Source organism: Mixophyes fleayi, chromosome 4 (genome assembly GCF_038048845.1).
Source record: "Mixophyes fleayi isolate aMixFle1 chromosome 4, aMixFle1.hap1, whole genome shotgun sequence".
In the NCBI taxonomy this organism is placed as follows: domain Eukaryota; kingdom Metazoa; phylum Chordata; class Amphibia; order Anura; family Limnodynastidae; genus Mixophyes; species Mixophyes fleayi.
In genome coordinates, this window is record NC_134405.1 from 285457520 (window position 1) to 285472506 (window position 14987).

The following is a 14987-nucleotide window of genomic DNA, read 5'->3' on the forward strand; positions in this document are numbered from 1 at the left end:
GGATGCAGCAGCTCCTACTAACTTGCTGGGAAGAGACTTGTTATGTAAAATTGGATGTGTCATATACTGTACCCCTGATGGCGTATTCTTAGATATACCAGAGAAGGTCGCGGGTGAGGTACAGGATATATTGGACACCCCACAAAGGTTAATGTTGCACTCTACCGTTATAGAACAAAGTCCATCTCAGGTAAAGGGGATGTTGCGGGAAATACTGGGTTCCCTATGGACCAAAGATGGACAGGACACTGGATTGATGGCAAACGTAGCTTCAGTGATGGTAAATTTAAAAAGTGGTAGGATAGCTCCAAAAATCCCACAGTATCCATTAAAACCAGAGGTGGAATTAGGGGTATATCCTGTTATTGAAAGGCTGTTGCAACAAGGGATTTTAATTTGTACATCCAGCACAGCAAATAGTCCCATTTTCCATGTGAAGAAGAGTGGGGGGAGGGGCTATAGATTAGTCCAGGACTTAAGAGGAATTAATAAAGTTGTTGAGAGCCAATTCCCAGTAGTGCCCAATCCAGCTGTCATCCTCATGCAGATTCCACCGTCTGCTAGTCATTTTACTGTCATTGATCTGTGTTCTGCCTTCTTTTCAGTCCCTCTTCACCCTGACTGCCAATACCTTTTTGCATTCTCCTATAGGGGGGTGCAATAAACATGGACTAGACTTCCCCAGGGGTTCATTGACAGCTCCAGTATTTTCTCCCAAGCCTTACATGACTGTTTGCAATCCTTTCAACCCCACAATGAGTCTGTTCTAATTCAATATGTGGACGATTTGTTGTTGTGCTCTGATTCTTTTATGTCATGTTTACATGATACTAAATTGTTGTTGCTTCATCTTTCACAAACAGGGCACAAGGTGGCAAAGGATAAATTACAGCCATGTCAGACTAAGGTCAAATACTTAGGACACTGCCTCACTAAGGGGCTAAGACACCTGACAACCGACAGAATTGAGGCCATACAACACATGACTCTGCCGCAGAGCCAGAAGCAGATTTGTACTTTCTTGGGGATGTGTGGATACTGTAGATCCTGGATCCCAGGTTTTTCTATTCTGGCATTACCATTGCAGGAGCTAGTCTCTTCCTCAAAACCAGAACGTGTCGTACACACAGAGGAGTCAGAGCAAGCGTTCTTTAATCTTAAAGATAGTCTGACTAGAGCACCTGCATTGGGAATACTTGATTATGAAAAGCCCTTTGACCTATACTGTATGTGCAGCAGGTGTCCTCACACAGAAACATGGTGACGCTAGCAGACCGATAGCATACTACAGTGCACAATTGAACACTGTGACAAGATCACTCCCAACATGTCTAAGAAGTGTAGCAGCAACTGCTCTTATGGTAAGTAATAGCGAGGACGTAGTATTAGGACATGATTCAACTGTCTATACACCTAATGCAGTGTCAGCTCTGTTGAACTCAGCCCAAACCAGACATGTCTCTTCAGCTAGGTTCACAAAATGGGAACTAGCTCTGATGGCACCCTCAAACATCACCATCAAATGATGTAGCACCTTAAATCCAGCTACATACCTTCCATATGTGTCTCAAGAGACACAAAGGGTGGGAGGTGAGGAGACCCTGGTGGATGATGAGTTTGTCAAGAGTACTGATACGCATGATTGTATGGAATATCTGAACCAAACCTTTACTGCAAGACCCGACATACGCGACACCCCTTAGAAAATGTAGATTTTTACGTTTTATAGAGACGGGAGTTTTCATAGACAGACAGAGATGGGAGAACTATGTACTGGTTATGCTGTTGTAGATGATCAGGACATTGTAGAAGCTGGACCCCTTGGCCCACCTCGCTCAGCTCAAGTAGCCAAACTAATAGCATTAAGGAGAGCGTGTGAGTTGGCAAAGGGTAAGTCAGCTAATATATATACTGACTCTAGGTACGCCTTCGGGGTAGTGCATGATTTTCGGGCCCTTTGGCATATTAGAAACTTTACGACAGCAGCAGGCACTCCAGTGGCACACTCACAACACATAAAAGGACTTCTGACAACGATACAGTTACCCAAGACAGTAGCCGTCATAAAATGTAAAGCACACACTTCTGAAGAAGACCCGGTGGAAAATGTATGAAAGTTCGATTTCTGCAAGTTGCCGGAAATCGGCGACTTTGCAGGTAAAATTTAAAGCGGCGATGGCTTGTAAAGGCAAGTTTGTAGCAGACTTCACACTCCTTACCGACCACAAGCCAGTGGTAAGGTGGAAAGAGTAAATGGTACTATTAAAAACAAGCTTGGTAAGATAATGGCTGAAACTGGGTTGGCGTGGCCTGAGCTTTGCCACTAGTCCTCCATAGCATCTGAACCACTCCCAGACCTCCTTTTAATCTGTCCCCCTTTGAGATACTGTTCGGCCGATAACCTCATTTGATTGTGGGTCCACAAGACGACTTGTAAGTGTAATACAGCTAAAACAACAACAACAAAAATTAAAAATGCTGTCACCTGGTATGCCAGAAACGAACTGTCATGATGTTGAACCTGGGGAATATGTTATGATCCGCAATTTCTTACGCTCAGGTTGTTTAACAGACCATTGGGAAGGCCCGTACCAAGTGCTGCTGACCAGTACCACATCACTGAAGGTTGCAGAGAGAGACACTTGGGTCCATTCCACTCACTGCAGGAAAATCAGTAACACGGAGAAAGTGCGAGATAAAGTTGAGACTGACGACACCGATCTGTCACTCGTAAACCTGTTCCGGGAAACCTAAAGCCTGCAGTCAAGACACTTGAGCCAAGGATGTTGCGTAGACTATCTTCCCAGCAATGGAGCGGCGATTTTTGTTTTTCTTTTGTTTCAGGATTTTTCTTGTTTTTACTTTTTATAGGACACCCTATTTTTGTGAAGGAGAATGGAGAACAGAGGCAGGATCTGATAGTGGTACCAATGAGATGGTTTCCGAGGAAAAGTTAGAATACACAGAGCAGCCCATTACCAAGCTAGGTCCAGGGGTTATGAAAAGGTCTGATAGCTCTGGAACTCGAAGACAGTGTGAGGGGCTATTGTCTGATGAATATTATATCTGTAAGTTCTGTGACTCCCTAGTAGAAGAGAGATGCATCCAGCCATGGAAGTCCACTGGTAATCTGGACGTGGGCGTGCATCCTCTGAAGGATTATCACTCCTTAGTGGGTAAGGTTCTAAACCAAACTGAGTGCTGGGTGTCTTCTCATCTGCCTCAGGGACAGCATAACATAGGACTACTGCCGTTCCCACTAAACATCTCTGAGGTCATCGATTTAAGTGGAGGGAGGTCCATAGAAGGGAAGTACAATAACACTAGGTCCCCTAGTCTGAAGCTTCGACAATACTCCTTAGATAGATCTTACTGTGTCTAAATATCTCACATACAAAACGTCTGGAGAATTGGGAAGCTGACCTATCAGATCAGACAATGGCTCGCCACACTCATTTTGGAGGAAGACGTACAAGGTCACCAATAGGCAAAAATGTTGATGGACACCATAAATTAGGACGTGTAACCAAACATAAGAAAGAATCCATTGGGAAGGTCTCTATAGGTAATTGTAAGAATGTCATCCATGCAGACATGTGTCTTGAACAAATGGAGACACTAGGCATGGGTAGTTTTGTTTAAACCTTATGTGATATAATTAATGGGCATACTGTTACTTATGAATGATGTGTACTTTGTTTGTGGGAGAAAAGCTTATTCCTGGGTGATTCCGAGTTCCAAGGGTTTGTGTTTCTTAGGTAAACTGGTTCCTGAAATCATGACTATTACACATGAAGAAATGGTTGGTATTCACAAGACCACATCCCCACCATACATACACACACAGTATGAACACCATGGCAAAAGAAATATGATTCCTGGTGAGGAGCCCATAGCTACAAACAGGCGTGGGCTGGCACAGTTCAGCCCGGGGGGCGCACAGGCGGCCGCATCACATGACATATGACGCGGCCGCATCGCCTGTTTTGTGATGCGGCCGCAGGTAATCTGGCAAAAAAACATGCATCCACGGCGGGGGGCCCGGCCCGAACAGGGGTCAGACTGAGCGGCCCGGGGGACAGATGCACCCCTGCCCCCGGGCCAGCCCGCCCCTGGCTATAAAATTGATTAGTGAAACCTCTGGCTTTCAAGTTATGGTCGCTTTAGATCTCACCAGGACTGCTCAGGGAACTTTAAATTTTAAGTATATTCAAGATCTAGCTAAATTGATAGATATTATCACCAAGATGAATGATGACACTTTCAGGTACACGGGAAGGGATCTACAAGCGTATAAGAAAGAGTTGGTGCAACATAGACTGGTACTGAATTATCTCACATCTATTACTGGTGGATATTGTGTGACGTTGGCCACCCAGTTTGGTGTCAAATGTTGCACGTACATCACCAATAATACAAATGACCCCAAGGAAGTTATAGACCGGAAGATGGATGAAATTCTGCAACTTAAATGGGAATTTCGAAGGAACCATAATTCTTCGTTGTATGAGGTCGGGGAAAAGGTGGCAGGTTGGTTCTCATGGTTGAACCCTGTAAAATGGTTCTCCGGTCTAGGAAAGTGGGTACAGGAAATGGTTGCTAGCGTAGGTAAGCTCCTTCTCCTTATACTTGGTTTAATCTTAGTAATTGGCTTGTGTGTCAAATGTGTTCCTACTGTGTTGAAATGTGGAAAGCAGTCTTCTGAGGGAAACACTGAAAACGAGACTGAAATGGTGGTGAGGGATACAGAGATCATGGTCTGTGAAGAGGTACAGTACAATCCTGACCTCGAGAATGTAATTGGGTGATAGTTTATTATACTATCAAAGGATGGAGCTGTCGAAGTCAGCAAATTGGATAAAGTCATTTCGATTAATATCGAGCAAACTTGATTGTCTTTGTCTGAAATTATGCGTAGAGCACGCTACGGCGTGGAAGGGCGTATCCAGCCGCAACACGTGGCAATAACAGTTTTTACACTTTTATACACATTCACACGAACACACACATTTGTAATTAGTACACATTAATTGTAGTTGCAGCACATAGTTATTTATGTCAAAATATAGCGGTATTTATGTTTAATATTATAAGTTATATGCATGTTAGTAAAACTCAAGGTTCAGGTTGCAGGAACTGTGTCATGTTTAGTATCATTTTAATTCCCTATTCATCAGCAGCTGTCCGGTTCATTCGCCGAAGAGATCGCACATTGCATATTCTAGTTATTGTTGTTAGGAAATAAATATTCAAAGTGATACTGACTATAAAAGTCAGAGCACATCCCCTGGAGAGATGACCCCCACCTTTGGATATTTTGGTTTGAACTGGCCTATGACCTGCAGTACCCTGGACCTTCCTGAAGCCTGGACCAATAGAAGCAAGCCACACCATCTGCTTTGTTTTACTGTATTTCTGACTGCATATAAGCAGGAGCTTTGGGCTTAGTGACCAGTCTTCTTTGACCACAGCCTTCAGACCTGAATGACTGTTCACTGGATCCAGAGCGCCTGCGATAAATAACGGCTGTACTTATTATTATTTCACTTGAATTATTCTGCTACTTTTGGATAATAAATTACTTTGTGCATTGGAAACACAAATCGAGATTCGACAATCGTTATTGGATAGCGACAAAACGTGCATAACATTTCTCTATACTATAACGTATTGTACGGTTGTCAGACAACACATTTAGTTCACAGAGGTAACAATATTAGGAGTGTGAAGAACAACATCTTGAATTCAACTAGTTAACAAGAGTACAGGTAATGAAATTTTGTCAATGAATAGTTGGATATAAACTGTCATGTACAACCAGCATCCTATGCAGACTTGTTAGGAAGGAAGTCATCATGGATGACAATCTCTTTAATAACAACGGTGTATTTCTACCAGGGATGCCAATGCATCTCTTAAAAACTGACAAAATAAACATGTTCTCAATCTATATCTGCTCTCCATAAATTACATGTGTTATCAATTAAAAGGCGATTTTTAAAGAAGCAAACAACAGATGTGTTAATGTTGGTATTTCATTACATTTTATATTAAAAATGTGACTTGCACATTTAGTAACAGCTGTCAAGGTACTATTCTCTCTTGTGCATATGACGATTAATTACATTATTATATTGTGTACAAATAGGATAATGTGACAATATTATTTACTATTATTATTGTCAATCTCTACGCTCTTGTGGGTCATTAGTATACACACTGACACGCCTGATGTACGTCTGATGCAAATGCTAATGTTGTTGAGCTGGATACATGCCTCAACATATGCACATGAATACACTTTTTTGATGTGCGTTTTCTCCTATGTATGTACCCAGCGTAAATGAGTACACTTCTAAATGATCCCTACAGGGGCAGGCTGGGCTGGGGGGCAGGAGGGCATGTGACCCCGGGGCCGGTCCCATAGTGGGCTACCTTGGGCTGGGTCACTAGGCCACCTGCATGTTTTTCCTATAAAATGTTCCTAATAGGCTGCTCAGGCAAGACTTGCCCCCAGGGCTAAAATTTGCCAGCCCTCTCCTGAATCCCTAAATGTACATTTATGCAATCAAATAAACATGTGTGGTTTGTCACATTTATAATACAAGTAATATAAATAGCAAAATACTATCCTTCATAACTTATATAGGCGGATTTACTTCAGCACAGGTAACACTGTTACTTCTGACTTGTTTGCAGTGAGTGAGCCATGTGGAGAAAGCCTGACTCATGTCTTACTATGGTACTGTATATACACAGAGGTTCTAATCACTGACCCCCATGTTCTGGTTTTGGTTTTGGTTTTCGATCTGGATTAACTTCGTGTTTTGGTTTTGGATCCCGATTTTTTTTTCTAAAATTTCTATTTTTGTTTACTAAAATCACATATTTTTGCTTTTTTCCCCCCTACATTATTATTAACCTCAGTAACACTAATTTCAAGTCATTTGTAGTCAATTTGACCACCTCACAGGTCACAATATCATTTTCAAACAAAGACTGCAGATTTAGGAGACCAAGCCTACTTATTTGTATTTCAGCAATGACAACTAGCAATGGAGCTCTCCTGAATGTCACTGGAGGCTTTGAAGAATACTGCTACCCCTCCTCTTTCTTTTCTACCTATGACACTGCCCAACTGCACTAGAGACTGCCAAGAACTGTGCTACCACTTCTGTGTTCCTCTGTGAAATGGCGCTGGATCGCCGTGGAGGGCGGTACTTATAGAATCCAAAACTTGCAAGGTCTGAGATCTGACAACATAACGATGACGTTTTGCCTTATTTTCAATTCCGAGGGTGCGCGAAAGTACCGAGCAGGCTTGGCTTGGTAGTCGGATCTGTTAAGTTCAGGTGTGTTCGGTTCTCAGGGAACCGAGCCTGAGCATCTCTAGTTCTAATTACAAAAGTTAAAGAACATTTCAAAAGTTTACATATTTAGCCTGTAGACGTGTTATTTATTGCAAAACATAACAATTATTTATAAAAATGTGCAGCACACTGTCGCAGTGGTTAGCACTGTCTCATCCCAGCAGTGGGGTCATGGATTTGATTCCAACCAACACCCTATTAGTGTGGAGTTTGTATGTTCTCCGTGTCCGCATGGGTTTCCTCCAGGTGCCCCAGTTTCCTCCAACTCTTCAAAGACATACTGGTAGGTTAATTGGCTTCTGACAAAATTAGCAATAGTGTGTCTGTATGGTAGAGAAAATAAGGCTTTATTCATTAAGGAAAGTAGAGCAAATAAATGAGCAACTTTGAACATTGGCAAAACCATGTTGCATTGGAGGGGGAGGCAAATTTAAAGTATGATGGCAGATTTATAGTTGGTATAAGGCATGTTAGATTTCAGTGTACAAATAAAACTATCAAGTATTTGTGTGGTAGATGAAAAAACAGCCAGTATTTATCTTATGTGCAAAATAATAAACTAATTTGCACCCCTTGCATTGTAACATGGGTTTTTTTGTGCAGGAGAAAACTTACTCATTTTTTTTTACTTACTTTCCTTAATGAATCAGGCCCATGGAGTTTAATATCCACTGGGGCAGGGACTGGTGTGCTTGATTAAATATTCTCTGTAAAGCACTTGATAATATTTAGGAACTGTATAAATAACTGTTAAACAATAAATACATTAGTAGCATTAGTAGTATATTGGTAAATATTTGTATATACACTGAATATTTATATTGCCAAAGAATTCTGGTTCATTTTCCATGAACCTAACTAACCACTTCTATACTTCACCCTGTATATTTGCCAGCATAGCTGTGTATTAACAAAAGTCACTTTCTATATCAGTTCATTAATATTTCAGAAGACCCTTTTATGCACTAAGTAACACATGGCATTAATAAATGAAAAGCTATCTGCATTGCTTTAGTAACAAATGTCTAATTCTTCATTTAATTTGTTGATTCAGTAAATGCAAATGAGGGGCTTTTAATACTTACGGATGGAAGGGTATAAAATGCTGCTTTTCTTCATCGCTTTCTGCTTTCCCTTTAATCACATCGGTGATGTCCATTACTGGTGAAAATAAAATATTTCAAGGTCGAGACTCTGAACAAAGTAATCATATTTATGAATCACGGATGTGAAATGTGCTGTTAAAATGCTGAGAAACTGAAGCAAGTGGAAATAGAAGGTGTAAAATAAATCAAGTAAAATGTAAATACCATGACCTTATTTATACTGCAAAATAATTACCATACTTATGTATTAATGAATCAGAGGTATGTATAGTTCTATAGTGCTTAAACCCTTACACCAAGCAGACTGTAAAAGCAAATATAATTTACTATCTTTACATTAAACTCTGGTGCAAAATGTTATGTTTTATAGAATTTTACATTTGAGACCATTGTAGCTGCAAAAGTAAGAAAACAAACTTTGCATCGCTATAAATAAGGTAGACAGGTATACAATAATAAATAACCCCTAAACATATATGCAGATGTGGCAGTCTCCAGGGACAGATTCAGGGTCATATGCACCATGAAATGTGCTTGGTAGACACATAGGGGTACTTACTCTAAAATAGAAGCAATAAGAATCTTCATTTTGTGGGTTCATAAACACAACCGCCTTTTTATAGAAGCATTAATGTATTATGTGAGTAGCGAGTAAACATATGTCAAATAGGTCAATGAATAAATGCATGAATTTTACCAAACATGTGATGACTAAATAATCTTTTTGTAGGCAGGAAGGATTGCCAGTGATAGTTTTCCATGAAAGATAATGGATCTGGCTGCATTTGGTTTCTAGAAAAAATTGGTTCTAAAGTTCGAAAAATATTGTAGAATTTTTCAAATTTTAGAACTATTAAAAAAATCAAGAGAGTCCAACAGTATTTGAGGGCATTTTTTTTTTTACAGTGAGCAGCAAACCTTAAACATGTACAGCGAACCTCAACAGGAGTGTTCACGGTTCAATTTTAAAAAAAATGTTAAGGTCATTTTTTATTTAAATATTATGTATATAGTGTCTAAAAAAATAAAAAGTTAAAAACACAAAATTGTATGCAAACCTCCAATGCAATATGCAAATTTCTAAAATATTTGTGGTCTATTGATATTTGCACCACAAACATGTGGCCTTTGATCGAATTTTTAACTGTTTAGAAATTTTTGAGCATCTCTATTCTTCATAACAGCCTTGCTAAAATGTAAAAATAAATGATTTATAATAACATCAGCTAAAATGTATGTGCAGATGACCAACCTTAAACATGCTGTACTGTTAGATCAGTTGTCTCAAGTGTTTTCTGTAGTCTTCACACACTCAAAAGTATACCCACGTATTGATTTCCCTTGCTCAGTATGCATATCATTGAAGAAAGATGTATAACATGGCACTTATACTGGAAGCAGAGTAATTTCCAGACCTGGGAACTTCTCTGACACTAGGAATACAGGAATCAAGCCCTCTTTATCTTTAGCTCTCTTCCTTGCTTCAGAGAAGTCCCCAGATATGAGATGTGCACTGACCCATGGGAATAACATCTGTACTAAGACACTGACAAATGCCTGAGGCGTGATCTGTAGGCAGGTAGTAAGAGAAAGGTCAGACATCTTTAGTCAGGGGAAAAAAATGGACATCATTCATTCTTATCCATGGTTCTCGACCTGTGCGATGGGCCTTTCTAAAGAGACAGGGAGGTAAATGTATCAAGTAGCGATTTTTGCAAATCGCCAAAATCCGGTAATCATGGTAAATTTAAAGCAGCAATGGTTTTAAAGGTACGTTTTGCCTTTAAAGCCTTTGCTGCTTTAAATTTACCAAGCAAAGTGGCCAGATATCGTCATTATGCCAAAATCACTATTTGATACATTTACCCCAGGGAATTCTGCTGAGCAACATCCATGTCAAGCTACATATATCTAGATCTGTGTAATAATCATTAGTACAACAAAACAGATATAAGAGATTAAAGAGTTGATACCATACATACAACTTTCATATACACCTTCATCTAGGTAATTGATGTCTTAGTTGTTACTTTGCATATCCTGGTGACAATGCATAAAGTGTTTGTATTAGAATAAGTTAATCATTTGCTGATACCTGCTACTCCAAAAGGTCGCCTTAACCCTTGAGTGCACTTCTTTATGTTGGTTTCTTTAAGGTCCATTCGTCCAATTCTTACTATCTGGCACACCAAATAAATTCGGTCTCTATTAAGATCCTTGTTTCCAAGATCCTCCATGATAAAAAAATAAAAGCAAAAATCCATAAGTTTAAAATGTAAACAATAGGTGTACTGACATTAGCCTGACAAGGGAACTTGTAAATCTAAGATAGTATTGGACCTCTTAGCCAGTGGTCTTTTTAAAGTAAGAAGATGTAGGGGCTAGTTTAAGAAGGTCGCTGTTAGAAGCATGGGAGCCTATGTCTCTCACGCAGGGGGAGGGAGTGGGAAGGCTGCGTCTGTCCACGCTTGGCCAGTGAGTAGGCTTCTACTCCTGTGCTAATGAAAACTGCAGTCTGTACCAGCAAACGCTATATTAGCAGGGAGCCCTCATCTTACAAATGCTATAAGGAGACAATATAGCTCACTAAATCACTGTTTAGACCACAATGATAGGGGAATTTGGTAAGATATTAATATAGTTGTACAAAAGCACATCTTGGTCATAAAATGTATTAATGCACCACAGTGTATCAAGATGGAGTCCCAAGACTACTAACCAATACAGTGCAGCTTTCAGACGTTCTGACCAGTGTAAAATTTTTTTAAAAAAATAGTTAAATTGTATCTATTTTTTTTATAAAAAAAAATTACACTTTTCTTACCCCACACCCACTGCTTTAGTGGTGTGGATAGTCCAGTGCTTCAGCATGGGACTATTATCTCCTGGAAGAGGGGGGAGCACTTTTTTGCAGGCCCAATTCCCCTAGGAATTCAGCCTCATGCTGAACAGGCTAGGGCTGGTGGACGTCATGGCAGGAGGATCCCTCGCTGCGGGTTTCCCTGCTATAGTATTCCAGGCACAGCCGCCTGTCATAGTTTACTACAGTTAGCAAATTTTGCAGGGTTGACCCCAAGCTGTTTGTTCCCCTGATTTTGTTTTTTTTTTTGGAGCGGGGGGACCGCAGTCTATTTTTAAAACCCTGCAAAGGTCCAACCCTCAGGCACCAGCAAATGATATGCCAACTGGCAGGCATATCTCTAAGCCTGCATGACCTGCATTTGCATTGAAACTCCCTTACTGTACTCTACAGGTGGAAGGAGTCGGAAGAGTCAGATGTGAGCCACTCGGCATCCCTGCTCTATTAGTGGGCATGCGCAGTGCACTTTTTCGTTATTTACAATACATAAACAGGTGTAGATCCAACTAAGCATTAGGACCTAGATTTCATTGTCTACAGTGCTTTAGTTAAAAGTGACTGGCTGCTATCCATTACTGCACATTTGCACTTTCTTGGTAAAACAGCCAATGTCATTGCAGCATGTATAAACAAATATGTCAACAAATAAGTCCAAAATGTATGAGATATGGTGCTGGTTAACAATTATCAACATTATTAAATTAACAACATGTTTATACATTAACTGTAAATACACTAGATGAATTAGGAAGAATAAATAGTTATTTTAATCTGTGCAAACTGCTATCTTTTTATAAGTTGGGTAAAAAACTCTTAGGGCTAGATTTACTAAGCTGCGGGTTTGCAAAAGTGGGGATGTTGCCTATAGCAACCAATCAGATTCTAGCTATCATTTTGTAGAAGGTACTAAATAAATGAAAGATAGAATCTGATTGGTTGCTATAGGCAACATCCCCACTTTTTCAAACCCGCAGCTTAGTAAATCTTCCGCTGGCATGAGTCTTCTATATGTAGTAACTTAACTCATGAGAGAATACTGTACTTACCGTGAAAACAACCTTTAAATTGTTGAGCATGTCTATTTCTTTTGGAAAGCCTTTACTTCCCCATCTCACTAAATAATTCTCACTGTAAAAAAAAATATTTATGTAGTTTAATATGATAGATTATAAAAGGGCACATAAAATAGTTTATAGTGAAATTTAAATACAAGCTATTGACTCACTATAAGTTTTTGTTTTCACAATCAAAGAACAACACAGCTCAGACATGACATTCCCTTTGCTCAGCCTGTCTATACACATTAGACAGCAGTGTCATAGTGATTGATACTGCTGGCTTGTTCAGTTGCAGTTGTTGTTTCTGAGTAGATAATCTTTTCAAGGGAAATGTCGGGTGGGGACTGGTAGACAGAACATGCAAACAAAAGCTTTCTTCGGTTCTAATAATAGATATTTGAACAATAAAAATACGTGCAGTATATTATAATGTTAATTAAGTTTAAATAATTGTGCAATATTATTGATACATTAGTAACAGCTTCTCTTTAAAGAGGATGTTTTACCTGTTGATAATTATGGCATGCAAGCCTGTGGGATTGCATCTTGTGTAGATGGGATGTGTGCAGAGACTGTGGCACTGAATTGGATGGAACCTGTCTAATTAGTTGCCACATACTCCTCTACATTATAATTGGCAGTGGACTTAAAAACTCTCCTGTCCAGTCCTTCAGCTATGAAACCTCTCTGCTTATCGAGCTTGCAAATGGTGATGTTCAGGTAATCGTGATGTCCCAGAGTAGGGAATAATACCAACTTGCTAATTGGGAGGAGAGAGGGAGTGGGGCAGAGTTTGCAGCTACTGAAGATGGAGAGAAGCCCTTCTGAAAGAGGTGTATGTATATCAATATGCTGTATTATTACTGTTGTTATTATTGTCTTTGATTTGTAAGATGTCACAGTGCTCCGCAGTGGTAGACAGTGGGAAAAAATAGACATACATAAAACAGGAACATACAAGTTAATCAAAATAAATGCAGACATGAAAACAAAAGGTAGGGAGAATCCTGCTCAATCTAGTGGGATGACTGAGCCACACCAGAACAATGAGTATGTCAGTGTAAAATCTAAGTCAGGGTTCTCTAAACATGCAGAAGCACCAACACAACCTGGTTAGTAGATATTACAAACATTATAATTCTGAAATTTGGCAGGCATGTTACACAATGTTACAGAAAGGGAAGGAAGACAAAACACTGACCCTATGTATCATATTGTGATCTCGAGGGGCCCCAAATCCCCAGGACCCCAATGCTGTTGCTACCAATACAGCCCCCATTGTTATGTCACTGCCATCCAGTAATTACAATAAGGGATGGTAAAAATGATGGTTAAATGTTCCCCTTTTACTGGGAGATGGCAAGTTCTGCCACGGGATCTACAACATTAGACCTACATTGCAATGGTATAGAAACACTCTTCACTATACAATTCCTCTAGTGTTAGGCCACAGCTGGAAAGTAAATTGTACCATGTTCATAGTAAACACACAGAAACCAAATAGATCTTTGCTTTAGTCGATCTATAGTAAACATCTGATTGGTTATAATTGTCTTAGTACTCACTTGAATCAAATAAAGTAAATCCACCCACCCCTCATCTAAAAGTGTACAATACTGCAGATACAGTAAAAACATTGAATATCTCAAAATTAAAAGTGCAAATAAGAGATTGCAAAAATAACAATAAATCCAGGTGCTGATGATCTCTATATGTAAATATAATATAATGAGTAATATGTTTAATGATTTTTTTAAATTGTAAGTTTAGCAGTATTGTCAAACAATATGTCAATATTTTCGTTTAGTTTTCTCACATTAGCATTCTGGTCAGATCTGCAACTAGGTGAGGTTGTCTAAATTGGATTGTATTATTTACTATAAAACAACAGATAACATACACTGTTTGTCAGTTCCGAAAGCAATCACCACTCAAAATGTCTGATACAGAAATTTGTTGTAGCCTTTATGTGACAACATAATAGTATGTTGGATAAATGTATTGCTGCCAATGCAATGAAAAGAAAAGTCTTCCCACAAATTGCAGACAGGACTATAACAGCTAACACCATGACTTTGTGTACCTAAGAGCTCACAAACAGAAAGAACATCACCTACGTCAGAGGGAACAATTAAGATATTTACAATTTGTTCACAACATGATATACTTATTATGACTGTCATATAATGTATTACTTATCTTTCATTTTATATCCCACAGAAAATATTGGATAAAAATGCAGTACAAATTGTGTATGTCTATCCATATTGTAAAAATATTTTACTACTTCTGAAGTACTGTACATGTACAAATTACTGTTTTGTAAATGGGAATTGTTATTCTGTTTATGTTGCTTCCTTTATAGGTTCTGCAGGCACTTGCTATTACTCATTAATGCTAGTAACCAGTTGAGGATCACATCAAATTTCTCTCGGATTCTAGAGATTTTAGGACACACTTTATAATCTCTTCTCGATTGGGCTGTCCTTTACACCCAAGGGCGCAGAGAGAAGGGTGTTGCGGGTCTCAACTGGAGCTAAGAAGTTTCTTTTCTTTTTTTGGTTTAATTACTTTTTTTGTTCCAGCTCGCACA

General features: G+C 39.3%; 1 protein-coding gene across 2 annotated transcripts in view; it reads right to left on the reverse strand.

The window, feature by feature from the left end:
• DOCK2 (dedicator of cytokinesis 2) overlaps positions 1–14987 on the reverse strand; it is a 699501-nt gene that overhangs the window by 529630 nt on the left and 154884 nt on the right. For both annotated transcript variants that reach the window (XM_075209814.1, XM_075209813.1), the window contains exons 9-11: positions 12383–12464; positions 10572–10707; positions 8456–8531 (exon numbers count right to left, since the gene is read on the reverse strand). In XM_075209814.1, the coding sequence (XP_075065915.1) occupies positions 8456–8531; positions 10572–10707; positions 12383–12464 (294 nt within the window). The remainder of the gene's footprint in view (positions 1–8455; positions 8532–10571; positions 10708–12382; positions 12465–14987) is intronic.